At 48.7% G+C, this 20,013-nt stretch overlaps 1 protein-coding gene across 1 annotated transcript in view; it reads left to right on the plus strand.

The window, feature by feature from the left end:
* LOC311231826 (cytoplasmic phosphatidylinositol transfer protein 1-like) overlaps positions 1-20,013 on the plus strand; it is a gene marked incomplete at its 5' end in the record, with an annotated part of 262,145 nt that overhangs the window by 213,067 nt on the left and 29,065 nt on the right. The window contains 2 exons of the mRNA XM_084318448.1: positions 644-732; positions 8,160-8,430. Of these exons, the coding sequence (XP_084174574.1) occupies positions 644-732; positions 8,160-8,430 (360 nt within the window). The remainder of the gene's footprint in view (positions 1-643; positions 733-8,159; positions 8,431-20,013) is intronic.

Consider the following 20,013-nt stretch of genomic DNA (forward strand, 5'->3'; position numbering starts at 1 on the left):
GCGGGAGGGGGGGGGGTCCCTCTTATGGGGGTCTGGGCTGCTGAACACAGCCATATATCATCAGGAATTCAAAGGACCCATGTCAGTGTATTATTATGTGTTTGATGTCATTTTAAGTATTGTCTAAGTGTTGTATGGCTATAAATGTCAATACAAATTTAAGTTTAAAATTTTTTTAAAGGATTAAGCATTTTGGTGGCGCGGCAGTGAAAGGTTTAATGCTCTCCTAGTAAAATCTTCTTTTGACAAGTGTGCTTATTACACTTTTAACAGATCATTTCTGCAGTGAAGAAGGAGGCAATTCATCAAAAGTCATGTTAGTTAAGTTAAGTATTTATTTTATTTACCCAGGGACAGTGCACATTAATCAACATCTTCAGTTTTCACACCAATGTAACTGTGCCAGAATTAGCTAAGCTAAGCTAATGAGCTAGTTTCCACTTGTAGTCCCTGCCTGCATGTCTTCATGGTGTGGGAGGAAACCAGGGTACCCACTACCAGAGGAAACCCACGCAAACACAGGGAGAACATGCAGACCACACACAGAAAGGCCCCCTGCTGGGGTTCGAACCCAGTACCTCCTTGCTGTGCCGCCCTGTAATATCCATGTAATACCCCCCCCCCCCCCTCTCTCTGTCTGCAGTAAGTTGCCCAGTTGGGCTCGAGCCGTGGTGCCCAACATCTTCTATGTTACAGAGAAAGCGTGGAACTATTATCCCTTCACCATCACAGGTGAGTCAACACACACACACACACACACACACACACACACACACACACACACACACACACACACACACACACACACACACACACACACACACACACACACACACACACACACACACTGTTCTCACTAATAGAAATATAGTATAGTAGAAACATTGAAACTCTAAGTCTATATGTATCTAACTGTTATGGTTAGGTGTCTTTTCTAGAACCCAGGCGCAGGACACAGGCACAGGAGAAGGGAGCGGTTTAGAATATTTAATGAGAGGATGGGAAGCAAGGTCCAGGGTGGTGAGAGGAGCTCAGAGACAAGGGTCAAGGGTCAAGGAGTGGAGGAGTGACAGACTGGGTGGGTGTGTGTGTGTGTTAGGGCTGTCCCCGACTAAGGATTTGGATGGTCGACTATGATTGGCCAAAATTAGCCGTTAGTCGACTATTGGTCGACTAAAAAAAAAGAAAAAAAAAGTATAATATATTTAAAATGGGGGCGCCCCAGTGGCGAACCACATAGCGTGCTCAGCCGCGACACGGCCGACCCGGGTTCGACTCCCGAACCCAGGGGCGGACCTTCCTACAGGCAATATAGGCGGTCGCCTAGAGCGCCACCCAGAGGGGGGCGACAAAAAAAAAAAAAAAAAAAAAATTTAATTTAATTTTTTTTTCTGTGCAGTTTTGGCGCCCCCCTCTATATCGGCAACCATTATTTTTACATAAAAAAAATGAGCCAAAAATCTAAAACGGTCGGTCGGTCTGAGCCTCAGCTTTAGGTGTTCACAGTCAGAACATGCTAGAGCGCTGTGCATTGATGGGTATCGGTCAAGTGTTTATAGAATTGAGCGTAGTGCGGCGCAGTGGTGAATCTCGCCTAGGGCGCCAAATGTGCTAGGTCCGCCCCTGCCAGAACCCGTCGTTATTTGCCGAATGTCTTCCCCCCACTCTGTCTCCCATTCCTCCTCTGTCTCTCTCTACTAGACTGCCCAGTAGCAATAAAGCGATAAAACGCCAAAAAAAAAATATTAAAAAAAAATATATATATTTAAAATGTTTAATTTTTTGTATCATTCCATTTGGGCTGTGGGGGGTGCTTAATGTCTGAAGGAGTCGACGGAAGGCTTCTTGTCCTCTGCAAAAGCATGCAATTGGTCCACTGATGGATACATCTTGATATTTGTCTAGTCTAGTGTGTTCATTAGATGGGTGAAATCCTCTTTCAGTGCCTCTGTGCCTGTTTTCTTAGGGCCCGCGTCCACCTAGCGCATATTTCTCCGTGAAACATGCTGGGAGTGCGCCGGCAGAGCTGGCTTGACGCGCATCTTGTAGATGACAGAAAGAAATCTACAGCCATGCCGCGGTTTTGCACATATTATAGCATATTTGAATAACTTTATTGTATATTAATTATATATATAGTTATTGCCTGACACCACAGTTCGCCCTTTGCTTTTTATTAGCTTTTTAGTAGTGTATTCGTGTAGTTATTATTATTAGTTTTGTCGCGGATCTCAATGGTCTGTGTGGAGACAGCCAGACAGGCAGGCAGCTCCGGTGTCAGGTTACAAGCAGAGTGGTAGATGACTGGCTGTGATTGGTTGTTTGAATATGCGCTCGGCGCACCGCTCTAGAAAAGTTCAGCCAGTTTCAACTCTCTGGCTTGTGCGGCCGCATAAAGGCGCTGAAGAAAGAAGCCGACGGCAGCGCACTTCCTAGAGGCGGCCGCATGGGGCCGCATGCGCTCCCTCCCCATTGTAATACATTGAAAACAGACGCGTGCGGTCCTAAATATGCGCTAGGTGGACGCGGGCCCTTAGGCAGTTAGCCTCTCGTATGCGTGCCATTAGCGTTAGCCACGCTTCTAGGCCTCTTTTCTTTTGGAAAGAATGATACAAAAAATATATATATTATATATATATATATATATATATATATATATATATATATATATATATATATATTTTTTGTATTCGACTAAGAGGTTGGCAGTCGACTACGGCTCCTTTCGACCGATTAGTCGACTAATAGACTAATAGGGGTCAGCCCTAGTGTGTGTGTTACGATTCAAGGTAAGAATGTTGAGTCCAATTGTAGAATGGAAGAAGGAGGCGGAGATGGTGTTGCTCTTCTCAAATACCGTGTTCTTTTATTATCAGAAACACTAGAGCAAAAGATAATGGTACAGAAAAGCATAAATGTAGCCAGGTTACAACTGAGAGGTAACTTAGGAAAAGAGACACGTTCTCAAGAAAGAAGCAAACTAGCAAAACATAATAACAACAACGGGCCGCGTCTATCCTTATCCTAACGCTCGCCTTCTGCGCTCTGATTGGCCACTGACGTGTCTGGTCATGTGACATCTGCGCCAATCGTGTGACGCCTGTTTCTTTCGCCGGTTAAGCTTAGGCACTCTTTCGAAGTTGGTTAAGGTTAGTGTTTGTCTTAGAGCAGGGCGATAGAACGCCAGCCCTGATTTCAAACTCTAACCTTAACCAACTTCGAAAGAGTCGCCTAAGCTTAACCAGTGATAAACTAGGCGTTAGGTAGCTTGCTGCTGGTCGAGGCGGAAATGGGCGCGTCACGCGATTGGGCGCACATGTCACATGACCAGAAACGTCAGTGGCCAATCAGATCGCACCAGAAATGGCAGTGGCCAATCAGATCGCACCAGACACGTCAGTGGCCAATCAGATTCGCAAAACGTGAACGCGGAAGCAAACATGCGTTAGGATAAGAATAGATGCCACCTTCATGGGCGGCTAGGTGGTGTAGTGGGCAAGGCACTCGCCACCAATGTGGAGACGCTGGGTTCGCGTGTTCGAATCCAGCTCTCCACATTGTTTTCAGTTTAGCTGGTCGTTCATACTAATACACATTGGCCGTATTAGAGGGTGGGAAACTGATGGGTGGGGATCGGGCGTTTTGGACAGCGACTCCTACAGGTCGGTTGGTGCGCCTGCGCAGTAGAATCAGGAAGTGTCGGGGGCAGCGTGAGCCTCCCACGCGTTACTCCTCGCCACTGAGAGATCGAGCTGCGCAGGTGAAAAGATGCGACTGCTGTTACCTCAAGTACCGGAGGGGACTTGTGCTATGTATGACTTAGTCCACATTGCAGCCGGCTTGTGGGAGGCAAGAAACAGCGTTCGTGACAGGGGAGGGTTGAATTGGATGATACGAAATTAGGATGCGAGAAAATATAGAAAATGGGAGAAAAAGTGGATAAAAAAAAAAATAAAATAGACGCCACCGGGCCAGATGTTCCACTTCTGCCCGTGGACGACTGCCCCCAGTAACACTGTTGAAGAACCGACAACAGACAGGAGAACAGAGGGTTACTATAAAGGGCAAAATACCCAGCATACAACACACAGTAATTAGTGACATCATACAACAGGTGACAATCAATCAGAGATAATTGCAGAGACAGGGTGACGTACTATGGGATGGCAGTAGGGCTTCCACTCCTGTGAGAGGATAGAAAGCCCAAACGTTACAGTGTGAGGTCCGTGATGGTTCAGGCTGGTGAGGGTCCGTGGTTCAGGTGTGGTCCGGAGAGGTGAGGTCCTGGACATCAGAGAACAAGAGTTAGTATGGAGCAAAAAGTCACTGGGGCACAAGAAGACACGATTCCATGAACGCTGAGGTCTGAATAGAGTCCTATACCACGGGAGGTGAAAACAACACTCGGACAAGGAGTGACAGGAGTGCAGGCGTCTTTATCCCGGCTCCTTGATGATGTGAGGGTTCTCAGGTGTGTAGGCCGCGCCCAGGAAGACAGAGGTTGTGAGGTGGAGACAGGAAGGACCATGTATGGGCCTGGGAACCCGCTGACACACACAGGGGCGAGAAAAGCCCTGGCTGTGACACTAACAGAGAAGCTCCAGGTTCCTACCCTCTTCCAGCCTTAATCCAGCTAGTGTCACTCATCTGTTGGACCTCATTTAAGAATATTTGTAATATCTATCATCTTTATTTTTAGAGAATATCATATTTGCCCTATATTCTATTGCGTGCACAAAATACATACATCTCTAGAAAGAAAAAAAACTCCTTCACCCTATTGTTTCAAGCTTTGGTTGGAACCTTTGTCTCAATATGTTGACTTCTTTATTCAAATTAATATGTTTTGGAACTTCCTTCCTATTTAGGAGATACAACAGATGTCCTTAAAGTAATTGACACTTTGGATGTGAACTAGGGATGTCCGATATTATCGGCCGTGTCATGTACGAAGGTCTGTTGACCACACAATATAGTAACTGGAGCCGGCTGCACATGAGCAAAAACAGCCTCTCTCAGTAAATGCGTTCAAATCAAGGTCCCAGGTATAGGTAAAAGAAGACACAACACAAGACGTTTTCCAAATAGTAAATTATATATTTATGGTAGTAGGGATTTAAACCTCCACCATAATGCAAAAAGGGGAAAAGGTAGGGGTGGACGAACAATACATACATGTAAACAAACAAACACTTAATAGTCAATACAACCACGTGCCCATCATAGGACACCACAGCTATGGGGTTTAATCCACACTCCATAGGCAACAGATAGGCGAGACGGCAGCCTCCTCACTCCACTCTGAGACGTGGCAGTGATTTCCATAAATGAGGGCCCCGTGTGTGTGTCATCTTCCAGCTTATATCCACTCATCCAACTAACTGCCCACAGGTGTAATCAAGCAGGTGCAATCAGCTCACTCAGGAGGATGAGTGGTCTCTGGGTAGAAGAGAAGAAGCAGCATTAAAAGATGACATCACACCACCAAGAACAACATAACCCAACTCATGATACTAATCTGATGTTCACATGGTCTTCCAAAATACAGTAATAATGATAATGACCAACCCACGTACGTCACAGGCCGATATTGGCATTAAAATGTGATATCGGAAAATATCGGTATCGGTTTTAAAATTTTTATTTTTATTAAAATTTTTAAACATTTCTATAACTTTTATTTACCCAGGCAAGCAAGTAAGAACAAATTCTGATTTTATTTATTGTCAAAAGTATGCATAATGTTGTGTTAATTCCACAACAAGAGATATGTAATGTTAATTACCTGAAATTATTCTGTTTTTTGGGGGGGGGGAACCCTGCATATATCGGTATCGGTTGATATCGGTATCGGAAATTAAGAATTGGACAATATCGGTATTTAAGAACTCATAACCCCTAACCCTCTACGCCTGCATCCCATTTAACCCTTTCACTTCCACACGACAAAAGGTTAGCCCTTTACTATCACACAACCGCGGAGCTAATAATGCTAATGATGGAGCATCGCCGTCGGTTGTGTGATAGTAAAGGGCTAACCTTCTGTATTGTCACAGTGAAAGGGTTAACCGGCTGTCGTGTGGCAGTGAAAGGGTTAAGAACTCGTCCTGGAGGCCCTACATTTTTATTGACACTTATTGAACAGATTTTTATCTAAGAACTTTTTTCAATATGTAAGTATGGGTAGTTGCTTCTCACTATGCCTGTCTAGTAATGGGCTTTTGGGAAGAGAAATGTATCTATAATGCCTCATCTAACCCCTTTCCCTTTAGTGGAGGTATATCGATGATGTTTTTATGGTATGATATGGTACCTCAAATGAGCTAGAGGCCTACATTAATTCTACTTCGACATTCCTTTCTTTTACTTCAGAATATGATATTGAGAAGGCGGCTGGGTGGCGCAGCGGACTAAGCGCTTGTCACCAACGCGAGAGACACTGGTATCGAATCCGGCTGTCAGCGTTGCCTCCGGCTTGACCGGCCGTCATACTGGCTCAATTGGCAGAGTCAGCGGGAGGGAAGCCGGTGGGTGGGTCTGGGTCGTTGTGGACAGCGACTCCTACAGTTCGGTCGGGGCGCCTGCACAGCGAGGGAAGGATCTAAGAGAGGTAGTGTGATCCGTCCACGCGTTACACTCTCCCAGTGAGAGTCCCCCCTGCCAGGGGAAAATAAGTGGTGGGCTGGGTACACATGTGTCGGAGGAAGCATGTGATAGTCTCCGCCCTCGCGGACCGACGGTAGGGGGTAGAGTGCGCAACGACCAGGAAGAGGATTGGGAATTGGCATAACAACTAACATTGGGAGGGGAGAAAAACGGAAAAAGGAGGGGGGAAAAGATAATAATAAAAAAAAGAATATGATATTGAGTAAATTCATTGCTTGGATCTCAACATACAGTATACTTACTGTACAAGGGCAGAGATGCAGACCTAGATTCAACAATCTATAGCAAACCCCTCTTCTTAGAGTGATAGCAATCATCCTAAAAGACTTTCTATGTCTTCGCAGAAATTGTAAAAAAAATTAAATTAAAAGGAGGGAGAATTTTAAATAAAATCCATAGAAATGAAAGAAGGTTTCCGCAGTGGAGGATAGCCTACCAAAATGCGATGCTCACCAACAGAGTCTATTGGTCAAAGAACCACATGAAATCAGAAACGCAGTCGTGGCAGTCTTGAAAACTGACCCGGCCATGAAAGATACTTGTTCACAACCTCCTCTTGTCCCTTTAGAAAGTTTAGAGTGTTACATAGTTTGACCCAATCTACCGCCTCTCCACCCACTTGGTTACCAAACCAATCTACCGCCTCTCTCTCCACCCACTTGGTTACCAAACCAATCTACCGCCTCTCTCTCCACCCACTTGATTACCAAACCAATCTACCACCTCTCTCTCCACCCACTTGATTACCAAACCAATCTACCACCTCTCTCTCCACCCACTTGGTTACCAAACCAATCTACCACCTCTCTCTCCCCACTTGGTTACCAAACCAATCTACCACCTCTCTCTCCCCACTTGGTTACCAAACCAATCTACCACCTCTCTCTCCCACCCACTTGGTTACCAAACCAATCTACCACCTCTCTCTCCACCCACTTGGTTACCAAACCAATCTACCACCTCTCTCTCCACCCACTTGGTTACCAAACCAATCTACCACCTCTCTCTCCACCCACTTGGTTACCAAACCAATCTACCACCTCTCTCTCCACCCACTTGGTTACCAAAACCGCCTCTAGGGTTCTACAGATGTGGATATTGTGTTCACTGCTCTAATTCAAGTGACACTAAGCACTCATCTAATTTCCGAACAGGGAAAAAACATGACATCAAGTCTTTCATTAATTGTAATTCTACACACGCTATATATATATTCTGAAATGTCCATGTGGACAGGTAGGCTATTATGTCAACTACCCAAAATAAGTGTCCTGTCACAACTGAACTAAGAGCCCAATGTGCAAACACAGAGACAGCAGACAGGACTTGCTATAACCCAAAAGACGGGTACTTTATTGTATAATGGTCCAGGCAGTGGTTGGTAAAGCCAGGGGATACTCGTACTCTCCAGGGGCTATGAGAAGGAGCGGGGTAGTCAGACAAGCGGGGAGGTCATACACGTTAGCGAGTTCCTCATATGGTCCGGGGTGTAGGCAACGAAGGAGAGTCATCAGGCAGGCAGAGGTCAGGCAAGGGGTCCAGGAGTAGAGACAAGCACGGGGAGCCAGGCAGGCAGAGGTCAGGCAAGGGGTCCAGGAGTAGAGACAAGCACAGGGAGCCAGGCAGGCAGAGGTCAGGCAAGGGGTCCAGGAGTAGAGACAAGCACGGGGAGCCAGGCAGGCAGAGGTCAGGCAAGGGGTCCAGGAGTAGAGACAAGCACGGGGAGCCAGATGAGGGACTGGGGGAAAAGGAGAGACAGAACAGGTAAGACACGAGACAAGGATACAGAATACGACTAACTATGAACGAGCAAAGAACTGTGACTGACTGGGCAACACTAAGCTACGATCTGGCAGCATGATGCCATCTGCGCCCGGTCTAAGTAGGTGCAGCACTCAGCACACAGACGTCCAGCAGCTGCTCCCAGAGCTTCCCCACAGCTGACCCTGCGTCTGTAATTAGAGGGATAATAGAGAGAGCGTAGACAGGCAGGCACAGGGTGTGTCCTCTCAAACAAAAAATAGAACAAACAAAGACTGCTATCCACCCTAAAAATATGGAATATACAATTGCAAGTCACTATGTTCAATGTAATCACACCTTACAACAATGAAGTGATTGAATGTTTTTCATCACTAACTGTGTGCTTCTGTTTTGTCTCTCTGCTCTCTGTCTCCTCTACATCTGGACATCAGAATACACTGTAAGTATCTCTTCTCTTTCCTTTAAACGTCCAATCTGTGATTTATTTTACCATCAATGTGGGCAATATTCACGTAATTTTTTTTCTTATGTAGATGCCTGGAAAATAAGCTATTTCAAACTTTCTTATCCCAATGTAAATCGGAGTATAGATCTGTTTTACTTCAGTGTATACTATGTTAAAAGAAATGTACAGCCACAAAATAAAGCAAATGTAATTAAGAACTTATATTTATCTGTTGTCTACTCTAGTGTTAGTCCTTTATTAACACATTGGTCGCCAAGAACGGCGAAAGTAGTTTTTGCCCGCCATGCGTTGAACGGCAACAACGGCGTAAATTGTTTTTGGGATCAATATTAAATTTTTTTGCCATGGCATTCATAATTCATCCAGCCTCCCTCCGGACTGCAGCGGCACCCTGTATGAGATTGCAACGCCTCAATACCGCCACCTGGTGGATGGTCGGGCGAGTTACACTCTCGCCAAAACCGGAAGTGGCGATCGGTGCGTCGAGGAAATCCCTCCGGCAGTGATATCTTGTTACGGGACTCCAGACAAACACTCGGGTGCATGGGATCGCTTTCGAAACGCAATAATCTATATGATTTCGGCGTTTATTGTGCCATACAAACCGGAAATGGATCTAGGAGATCGGCGTCAAATAATTGGGATCTTTTTCCTCCAGTCTCATCGGCGAACGGTAAGGGGACACTAATGTTATTTTCAGCCCGATTGTTTATTAATTTCACTGCAAACCATCTGCTCAACATATCAACCCATACTAAATAAAGCTGTTACTGACGATCAAGGAATTAAAAACGACCCCCCCCCTTTCCTTCATGCATGATGAAGCATAATTTATACCGATCATATACATTTGAATTTTTTAATATAGCGTGTAAAGGAAAGAAACGCCAATCGATAATCTATCATATGCGTCAGGGCCTATAACTCTCGTTTTTGGAATTACAGCAGAAAACCTTAAAAACATACTTATATTCTAGACAGTATTAACACAACAATGTATGAATGAAAAAATATAACGTTCCCACATCCTGAACGATAGATAATCGATGTTGAATGGGCCATAGTAATGTCAATATAGCAATACAATTTAAAAAGTTATAGCCCTGCAAAGAAGGTAAACATCTCCATAGGCTTTCAATGGTGGCAGACTGGGTACAATGATGGGCACAACCCCCGGCGCCCAATGTGTTAAGAGCTCAGTCAATCAACTAGCTCCATTGCTATTTTCTTTTTATCACTGATTAGGTTTTTAAGTTTCTCTTTCCATGTTTCTTTTTTAAGGAAATGCATATAGTATGAACTAGGGCTGACCCCGATTTGTCGAATAATCGATCGAAAGCCGTAGATCGGAGCCGTAGTCGACTGCCAACCTCTTAGTCGAATATTATATAATTATATAATATTTTTATTATAATTCTTTTTTTTTATCATTCTTTCCAAAAGAAAAGAGGCCTAGAAGCGTGGCTAACGCTAATGGCACGCATACCAGAGGCTAACTGTCTAAGACAACAAGCACAGAGGCACTGAAAAAAATGCATTTTTTTGCTAGACGTTCACAGAAAGGTAGAGAAACTAACTGCGTTCTAATTTATGGCAATATTCAAATATGATATATATATAAAGAGGGAAAAAAAACGAAAAAGAAGTCAGATGATTGACAGGGGCTGGCGTGAGTTTTTTTTTTATCGAAAGCCCATCGAAAGCCCTGGGTCTCTTCTCTCAAAAGACTACACTCAAGTTAGATTGCGCCAAATCCTCATGACAATCCTCGCCTTTTTACGACTCGATGCACTGAGATTTCTATAAACTGATATTTCACTAATAACATTTAAAATCATTGGTAAACAAACTGAAAATATACACTTTGACTACTGTTTTGACAGGGTTAGGGTCTTTACTCTTGGCTACATTTGAAGAAAAAAAAGCAACATTAATTCATACATTCTGTAGAGATGGATTTATGGCGTGATGTCATTCTCGTACCGGTACCGGACCACTCTGGCTTAAGATGTTAAAAGTTCTATCTCTCTTGGTTGTGCTATCTCACCTAGCTCCCCGCTAGCGGCCTATCTCCTCATGGTCTTTTCTCCCTCAAAAAAGGTAACGAAAATATAATTTGAAAAAAAATTATTTAGCTCTTCCAGACATTTAAATGAAAAACAATCTATCTGTTTTTAATACAAATAGACCTCCTGTTCACTATAAAGTGCCACGTTTTGATATATTGAGCTTTAAACTTTAAGTAAATTTTTTTGGAACTCACAACACGCAACCTAAAACCCCTTCCTCTCCCAAACCGTTCCTGCAATTGTTTTATGTTGCATGATGATCATGAATACACTTATTATGTATTGTATTTTTTATGTTTAAATATCAACATTATCTGTCCACCCTCAGTACATTTACTATCAATAAAATATACTCGTCTGACTTCATCTGATCTTTTCAAATGCACGCACGCACGCACACACACACACACACACACACACACACACACACACACACATACACACACACACACACACACACAGAAAAGAATGCCTGCCCCCCCCTCCTTCCCAGTCCCCACTCTGCTGTTCTCTATGGCTCTGAACAGGGTTAGCTTGTTGTTAGCTTACGCTAACGTAACGTTAATTTCGGACTTTAACACAACGTGGTCATAAAGGAATGGCGAGGATTGCAAAGCATGTTAGATGCATTTGACCCGTTGCGGAATAAAACAGCAGGGATTTGTTTTGGGTCGCGAAATAGGCACACTAGCCTTGCTATGTTGCAATGTGCGTGTTCCAGACGCTACTGCTACTACTGAGACGAGTACTGCTGTGTGCTGTGGAGCCGAGCGGATACGACACCACGGGATTTTCAAAATAAGAGTATCGATATGAACCGAACATTGTTAGCTGCCGGAGCCATAGATATTATGGCTGGAGCTGCGCTTGGCGGAAATGAGAGTTGCCACAGGATTTTCAAAATAAGAGTATTGATATGAACCGAATGCCTATCGCACCAGTGCTACTGAAGTAAATCCATTCATCGCACAGACCGATGTTGCTGTAGCACATGCAATATATATCTTGCACTGTACAGCCCTGCACGCGGACATATAGTACATACACACCAAGAGACTCTGCTATGAAGGGTTTTTAGTTTGCAGAACAGGAGACATGGGAGACAGCGGAGAGGGATGAAGAGGAGGAGAGTGGAGAGGGATGAAGAGGAGGAGAGTGGAGAGGGATGAAGAGGAGGAGAGTGGAGAGGGATGAAGAGGAGGAGAGCGGAGAGGGATGGAGAGGGGAGAGGAGAGAGGGATGGAGGGGAGGAGAGCGGAGAGGGATGGAGAGGAGGAGAGTGGAGAGGAGGAGAGCGGAGAGGAGGGGAGGAGAGCGGAGAGGAGGAGAGGAGGAGAGGAGGAGAGCAGAGAGGAGGAGGAGAGGAGGAGAGGGGAGAGGAGGAGAGGGGAGAGGAGGAGAGCGGAGAGGAGGGGAGGAGAGCGGAGAGGGGAGAGGAGGAGAGCAGAGAGGAGGAGAGGGGAGAGGAGGAGAGCAGAGAGGAGGAGAGGGGAGAGGAGGAGAGCAGAGAGGAGGAGAGGAGGAGAGGGGAGAGGAGGAGAGGGGAGAGGAGGAGAGAGGAGAGGGGAGGAGAGGAGGAGAGGAGGAGAGGGGAGGAGAGGAGAGGGGAGGAGAGGAGACTCTGCTATGAAGGGTTTTTAGTTTGCAGAACAGGAGACATGGGAGACAGCGGAGAGGGATGAAGAGGAGGAGAGTGGAGAGGGATGAAGAGGAGGAGAGTGGAGAGGGATGAAGAGGAGGAGAGCGGAGAGGGATGAAGAGGAGGAGAGCGGAGAGGGATGAAGAGGAGAGTGGAGAGGGATGAAGAGGAGGAGAGCGGAGAGGGATGAAGAGGAGGAGAGGGATGAAGAGGAGGAGAGTGGAGAGGGATGAAGAGGAGGAGAGTGGAGAGGGATGAAGAGGAGGAGAGTGGAGAGGGATGAAGAGGAGGAGAGTGGAGAGGGATGAAGAGGAGGAGAGTGGAGAGGGATGAAGAGGAGGAGAGTGGAGAGGGATGAAGAGGAGGAGAGTGGAGAGGGATGAAGAGGAGGAGAGTGGAGAGGAGGAGAGGGGAGAGGAGGAGAGAGGAGAGGAGGAGAGGAGGAGAGGAGGAGAGGGGAGAGGAGGAGAGGAGGAGAGAGGAGAGGAGGAGAGCGGAGAGGAGGAGAGGGGAGAGGAGGAGAGAGGAGGAGAGGAGGAGAGGGGAGAGGAGGAGAGGAGGAGAGGGGAGGAGAGGAGGAGAAGGGGAGAGGAGGAGAGGAGGAGAGGAGGAGAGAGGAGGAGAGGAGGAGAGGGGAGAGGAGGAGAGGAGGAGAGGGGAGGAGAGGAGGAGAAGGGGAGAGGAGGAGAGGGGAGAGGAGGAGAGAGGAGAGGAGGAGAGCGGAGAGGAGGAGAGGGGAGAGGAGGAGAGGGGAGAGGAGGAGAGGGGAGGAGAGGAGGAGAAGGGGAGAGGAGGAGAGCAGAGAGGAGGAGAGGAGGAGAGCGGAGAGGAGGAGAGCAGAGAGGAGGAGAGCAGAGAGGAGGAGAGGGGAGGAGAGGAGGAGAGGAGGAGAGGGGAGACTCTGCTATGAAGGGTTTTTAGTTTGCAGAACAGGAGACATGGGAGACAGCGGAGAGGGATGAAGAGGAGGAGAGTGGAGAGGGATGAAGAGGAGAGTGGAGAGGGATGAAGAGGAGGAGAGTGGAGAGGGATGAAGAGGAGAGTGGAGAGGGATGAAGAGGAGAGCGGAGAGGGATGAAGAGGAGGAGAGCGGAGAGGGATGAAGAGGAGGAGAGTGGAGAGGGATGAAGAGGAGGAGAGTGGAGAGGGATGAAGAGGAGGAGAGTGGAGAGGGATGAAGAGGAGGAGAGTGGAGAGGGATGAAGAGGAGGAGAGGAGAGAGGGATGAAGAGGAGGAGAGTGGAGAGGGATGAAGAGGAGGAGAGTGGAGAGGGATGAAGAGGAGGAGAGTGGAGAGGGATGAAGAGGAGGAGAGTGGAGAGGGATGAAGAGGAGGAGAGTGGAGAGGGATGAAGAGGAGGAGAGTGGAGAGGGATGAAGAGGAGGAGAGTGGAGAGGAGGAGAGGGGAGAGGAGGAGAGAGGAGAGGAGGAGAGGAGGAGAGGAGGAGAGGGGAGAGGAGGAGAGGAGGAGAGGAGGAGAGGAGGAGAGGGGAGAGGAGGAGAGGAGGAGAGAGGAGAGGAGGAGAGCGGAGAGGAGGAGAGCAGAGAGGAGGAGAGGGGAGAGGAGGAGAGAGGAGGAGAGGAGGAGAGGAGGAGAGGGGAGAGGAGGAGAGGGGAGGAGAGGAGGAGAAGGGGAGAGGAGGAGAGGGGAGAGGAGGAGAGAGGAGAGGAGAGGAGGAGAGAGGAGAGCAGAGAGGAGGAGAGGAGGAGAGGGGAGAAGAGGAGAGGAGGAGAGGAGAGGGGAGGAGAGGAGACTCTGCTATGAAGGGTTTTTAGTTTGCAGAACAGGAGACATGGGAGACAGCGGAGAGGGATGAAGAGGAGGAGAGTGGAGAGGGATGAAGAGGAGGAGAGTGGAGAGGGATGAAGAGGAGGAGAGTGGAGAGGGATGAAGAGGAGGAGAGTGGAGAGGGATGAAGAGGAGGAGAGTGGAGAGGGATGAAGAGGAGGAGAGTGGAGAGGGATGAAGAGGAGGAGAGGAGAGAGGGATGAAGAGGAGGAGAGTGGAGAGGGATGGAGAGGAGAAGAGCGGAGAGGAGGAGAGGGGAGAGGAGGAGAGAGGAGAGGAGGAGAGGAGGAGAGGAGGAGAGGGGAGAGGAGGAGAGGAGGAGAGAGGAGAGGAGGAGAGCGGAGAGGAGGAGAGCAGAGAGGAGGAGAGGGGAGAGGAGGAGAGAGGAGGAGAGGAGGAGAGGAGGAGAGGGGAGAGGAGGAGAGGGGAGGAGAGGAGGAGAAGGGGAGAGGAGGAGAGGGGAGAGGAGGAGAGCAGAGAGGAGGAGAGTGGAGAGGAGGAGAGGGGAGAGGAGGAGAGGGGAGAGGAGGAGAGGGGAGAGGAGGAGAGGGGAGGAGAGGAGAGCAGAGAGGAGGAGAGGGGAGAGGAGGAGAGGGGAGAGGAGGAGAGGGGAGAGGAGGAGAGGGGAGGAGAGGAGAGCAGAGAGGAGGAGAGGGGAGAGGAGGAGAGGGGAGAGGAGGAGAGGGGAGGAGAGGAGAGGGGAGGAGAGGAGACTCTGCTATGAAGGGTTTTTAGTTTGCAGAACAGGAGACATGGGAGACAGCGGAGAGGGATGAAGAGGAGGAGAGTGGAGAGGGATGAAGAGGAGGAGAGTGGAGAGGGATGAAGAGGAGGAGAGTGGAGAGGGATGAAGAGGAGGAGAGTGGAGAGGGATGAAGAGGCTCTCTTCTCTCCTTCCTTTCTAAAACACTTGAACGTGCTGTATCCAACCAACTTACTGCTTATCTCTTACAGAATGACCTCCTAGACCCTAATCAGTCAGGCTTCAGGACTGGTCACTCCACAGAGACAGCCCTCATTGCAGTCACAGAGGCACTTCACTTAGCAAAAGCGAAAGGCCTCTCCTCTGTCCTGATTCTCCTAGATCTATCTGCAGCCTTCGACACAGTCAACCACCAGATCCTCCTCGCGGCCCTCGCAGGAATGGGAGTGGCTGGCTCTGCGCTGACATGGTTGTCATCATACCTCAATGACCGCTCCTACCAAGTGTCATGGAGAGGGACCCTGTCGGCCACCCGCCTCCTGCGGACGGGTGTCCCCCAGGGCTCGGTTTTAGGACCCCTTCTCTTCTCCCTCTACACTAAATCACTGGGTAACATTATCACGTCTCATGGCTTCTCCTACCACTGTTATGCCGACGATACTCAACTCTTCCTCTCCTTCCCTCCCTCAGATATCCACGTCTCTGAGCGGATCTCGGCCTGTCTGTCCGACATCTCCGCCTGGATGACGACCAACCACCTCAAACTGAACCTAAGCAAAACAGAATTGCTCCACCTGCCGGCCAAATCCTCCCCCCTGACCGACCTTTCCATCACAGTCGAGAATGCAGCTGTGACCGCGTCCCCGACCGCCAAGAACCTTGGTGTTGTCCTCGACGACCAGTTGAACTTCTCTGCTCACATCGCAGCGACAACCAGAACCTGCCGATTCCTCCTGAGCAACGTCAGAAGGATACGCCCCTTCCTGACAAAAGAAGCCACCCAACTCCTCGTCCAATCAACAGTCATCTCCCGCCTCGACTACTGCAACGCACTGCTCGCTGGCCTCCCGGCCACTGCCACTAAGCCTCTTCAACTCATTCAGAACGCAGCGGCCCGCCTGATCTCAAACCTACCGAAGTCGGCCCATGTCACCCCACTTCTTAGGGACCTGCACTGGCTCCCCATTGCTGCACGAATCCGCTTCAAGGCCCTTGACCTAGCATACCGTGCGGCAAAGGGAACTGCTCCCGCCTACCTCCGGTCAATGGTCTCTAACTACACACCCTCAAGACCCCTACGCTCTGCATCTTCTGGCCGCCTCAGACCTACTCCTATCCAAGCTCCGGGAGGGTCATCAAAGAGAAGTCGCCTATTCTCAGTCCTTGCCCCACAATGGTGGAATGAACTACCCACCCCAGTTAGGACAGTCGAAACACGTCCAATCTTTCGCCGTCGACTAAAGACTCACTTCTTCAACCATTATCTGAATTAAAAAAAAATAAAAAATCTAACCCTAACTAACCATACTGTCATGCACTTGTCCTAATAAACTAACCTACACTGTAGCACTCAACACTTTGATGAACATTGTTACTCAGCTGATAGAGTTGTGCTCTTCCTGATGGCTTGTCGTACAGAACTTGTAAGTCGCTTTGGATAAAAGCGTCAGCTAAATGACTAAATGTAAATGTAAATGTAAAGAGGAGGAGAGTGGAGAGGGATGAAGAGGAGGAGAGTGGAGAGGGATGAAGAGGAGGAGAGTGGAGAGGGATGAAGAGGAGGAGAGTGGAGAGGGATGAAGAGGAGGAGAGTGGAGAGGGATGAAGAGGAGGAGAGTGGAGAGGGATGAAGAGGAGGAGAGGGATGGAGAGGAGGAGAGTGGAGAGGGATGGAGAGGAGGAGAGGAGAGGAGAGAGGAGGAGAGGGGGAGAGAGGAGAGAGAGGAGGAGAGGAGGAGAGGGATGGAGAGGAGGAGAGGAAGAGAGGAAGAGAGCAGAGAGGAGGAGAGCAGAGAGGAGGAGAGGAGAGGAGGAGAGGAGGAGAGGAGGAGAGAGGAGAGGAGGAGAGGAGAGGAGGAGAGGAGGAGAGAGGAGAGGAGAGGAGGAGAGGAGGAGAGGAGGAGAGCGGAGAGGAGGAGAGGAGGAGAGGAGGAGAGGAGAGAGGAGGAGAGGAGGAGAGGAGGAGAGGAGAGAGGAGGAGAGGAGGAGAGGAGGAGAGCGGAGAGGAGGAGAGGGGAGAGGAGAGAGGAGGAGAGTGGAGAGGAGGAGAGCGGAGAGGAGAGAGGAGGAGAGTGGAGAGGAGGAGAGGAGGAGAGAGGAGAGCGGAGAGGAGAGAGGAGGAGAGTGGAGAGGAGGAGAGGAGGAGAGCGGAGAGGAGGAGAGTGGAGAGGAGAGAGGAGGAGAGAGGAGAGGAGAGGAGAGGAGAGGAGGAGAGGGAGAGGGGAGAGGAGGAGAGGGGAGAGGAGGAGAGGAGGAGAGGAGAGGAGAGGAGGAGAGGAGAGGGAGGAGAGAGGAGAGGAGGAGAGCAGAGGAGGAGGAGAGGAGGAGAGGGGAGAAGAGGAGAGGAGGAGAGGAGGAGAGGAGAGAGAGCATTTTCTCAACATGAACACAGAAGAGAAAACAGAAGAAGAGGTCATAGTTTTATCCACGCTTTTATTTTGGCAACTTCAGTGGAATCGATTAAATTACTTGCACGTCCTAAGACACAGCCAGGTAAAGAAACAATAGCCTGTATCAAAGGATCATTCTTGCTGCTGTTGTGTTTTTTTTTATAGATGCAAAGCTCACTCACTCACACTCACTCACTCACTCACTCACTCACTCACTCACTCACTCACTCACTCACTCACTCACTCACTCACTGACTCACTCACTGACTCACTCACTGACTCACTCACTCACTCACACACTCACTCACTCACACACTCACTCACTCACTCACTCACTCACTCACTCACTCACTCACTCACTCACTCACTCACTCACTCACTCACTCACTCACTCACACACTCACTCACTCACTGACTCACTCACTGACTCACTCACTCACTCACTCACTCACTCACTCACTCACTCACTCACTCACTCACTCACTCACTGACTCACTGACTCACTCACTCACTGACTCACTCACTCACTCACTCACTCACTCACTCACTCACTCACTGACTCACTCACACACTCACTCACTCACTCACTCACTCACTGACTCACTCACTCACTGACTCACTCACTCACACACTCACTCACTCACTCACTCACTCACTCACTCACTCACTCACTCACTCACTCACTCACTGACTCACTCACTCACTCACTCACTCACTCACCCACTCACTCACTCACTCACTGACTCACTGACTCACTCACTCACTGACTCACTCACTCACTGACTCACTCACTCACTCACTCACTCACTCACTCACTCACTCACTCACTCACTCACTGACTCACTGACTCACTGACTCACTCACTCACTGACTCACTCACTCACTGACTCACTCACTCACTGACTCACTCACTCACTCACTCACTCACTCACTCACTCACTCACTGACTCACTCACTGACTCACTGACTCACTCACTCACTCACTCACTCACACACTCACTCACTCACTCACTCACACACTCACTCACTCACTCACTCACTCACTCACTCACTCACTCACTCACTCACTCGCTCACTGACTCACTGACTCGCTCACTTACTCACTGACTCACTCACTCACTCACTCACTCACTCACTCACTCACTCACTCACTCACTCACTCACTCACTCACTCACTCACTCACTCACTCACTGACTCACTCACTCACTGACTCACTCACTGACTCACTCACTCACTCACACACTCACTCACTCACTCACTCACTCACTCACTCACTCACTCACTCGCTCACTCACTCACTCGCTCACACACTCACTCACTCACTCACTCACTCACTCGCTCACTCACTCACTCGCTCACACACTCACTCACTGACTCGCTCACTCACTCACTCACTGACTGACTCACTCACTCACTCACTCACTCACTCACTCACTCACTCACTCACTCACTCACTCACTCACTCGCTCACTGACTCACTGACTCGCTCACTTACTCACTGACTCACTCACTCACTCACTCACTCACTCACTCACTCACTCACTCACTCACTCACTCACTCACTCACTCACTCACTCACTCACTCACTCACTCACTCACTCACTCACTCACTCACTCACTCACTGACTCACTCACTCACTCACTCACTCACTCACTCACTCACTCACTCACTCACTCACTCACTCACTCACTCACTCACTCACTCGCTCACTGACTCACTCACTCACTCACTCACTCACTCACTCACTCACTCACTCACTCACTCACTCACTCACTCACTCACTCGCTCACTGACTCACTGACTCGCTCACTTACTCACTGACTCACTCACTCACTCACTCACTCACTCACTCACTCACTCACTCACTCACTCACTCACTCACTCACTCACTCACTCACTCACTCACTGACTCACTCACTCACTGACTCACTCACTGACTCACTCACTCACTCACACACTCACTCACTCACTCACTCACTCACTCACTCACTCACTCACTCGCTCACTCACTCACTCGCTCACACACTCACTCACTCACTCACTCACTCACTCGCTCACTCACTCACTCGCTCACACACTCACTCACTGACTCGCTCACTCACTCACTCACTGACTGACTCACTCACTCACTCACTCACTCACTCACTCACTCACTCACTCACTCACTCACTGACTCACTCACTCACTCACTCACTCACTCACTCACTCACTCACTCACTCACTCGCTCACTCACTCACTCACTCACTCACTCACTGACTCACTCACTCGCTCACTCGCTCACTCACTCACTCACTCGCTCACTCA

The sequence above is a fragment of the Notolepis coatsorum genome (assembly GCF_963971535.1).
Source record: "Notolepis coatsorum genome assembly, chromosome: 7".
Lineage (NCBI taxonomy): Eukaryota > Metazoa > Chordata > Actinopteri > Aulopiformes > Paralepididae > Notolepis > Notolepis coatsorum.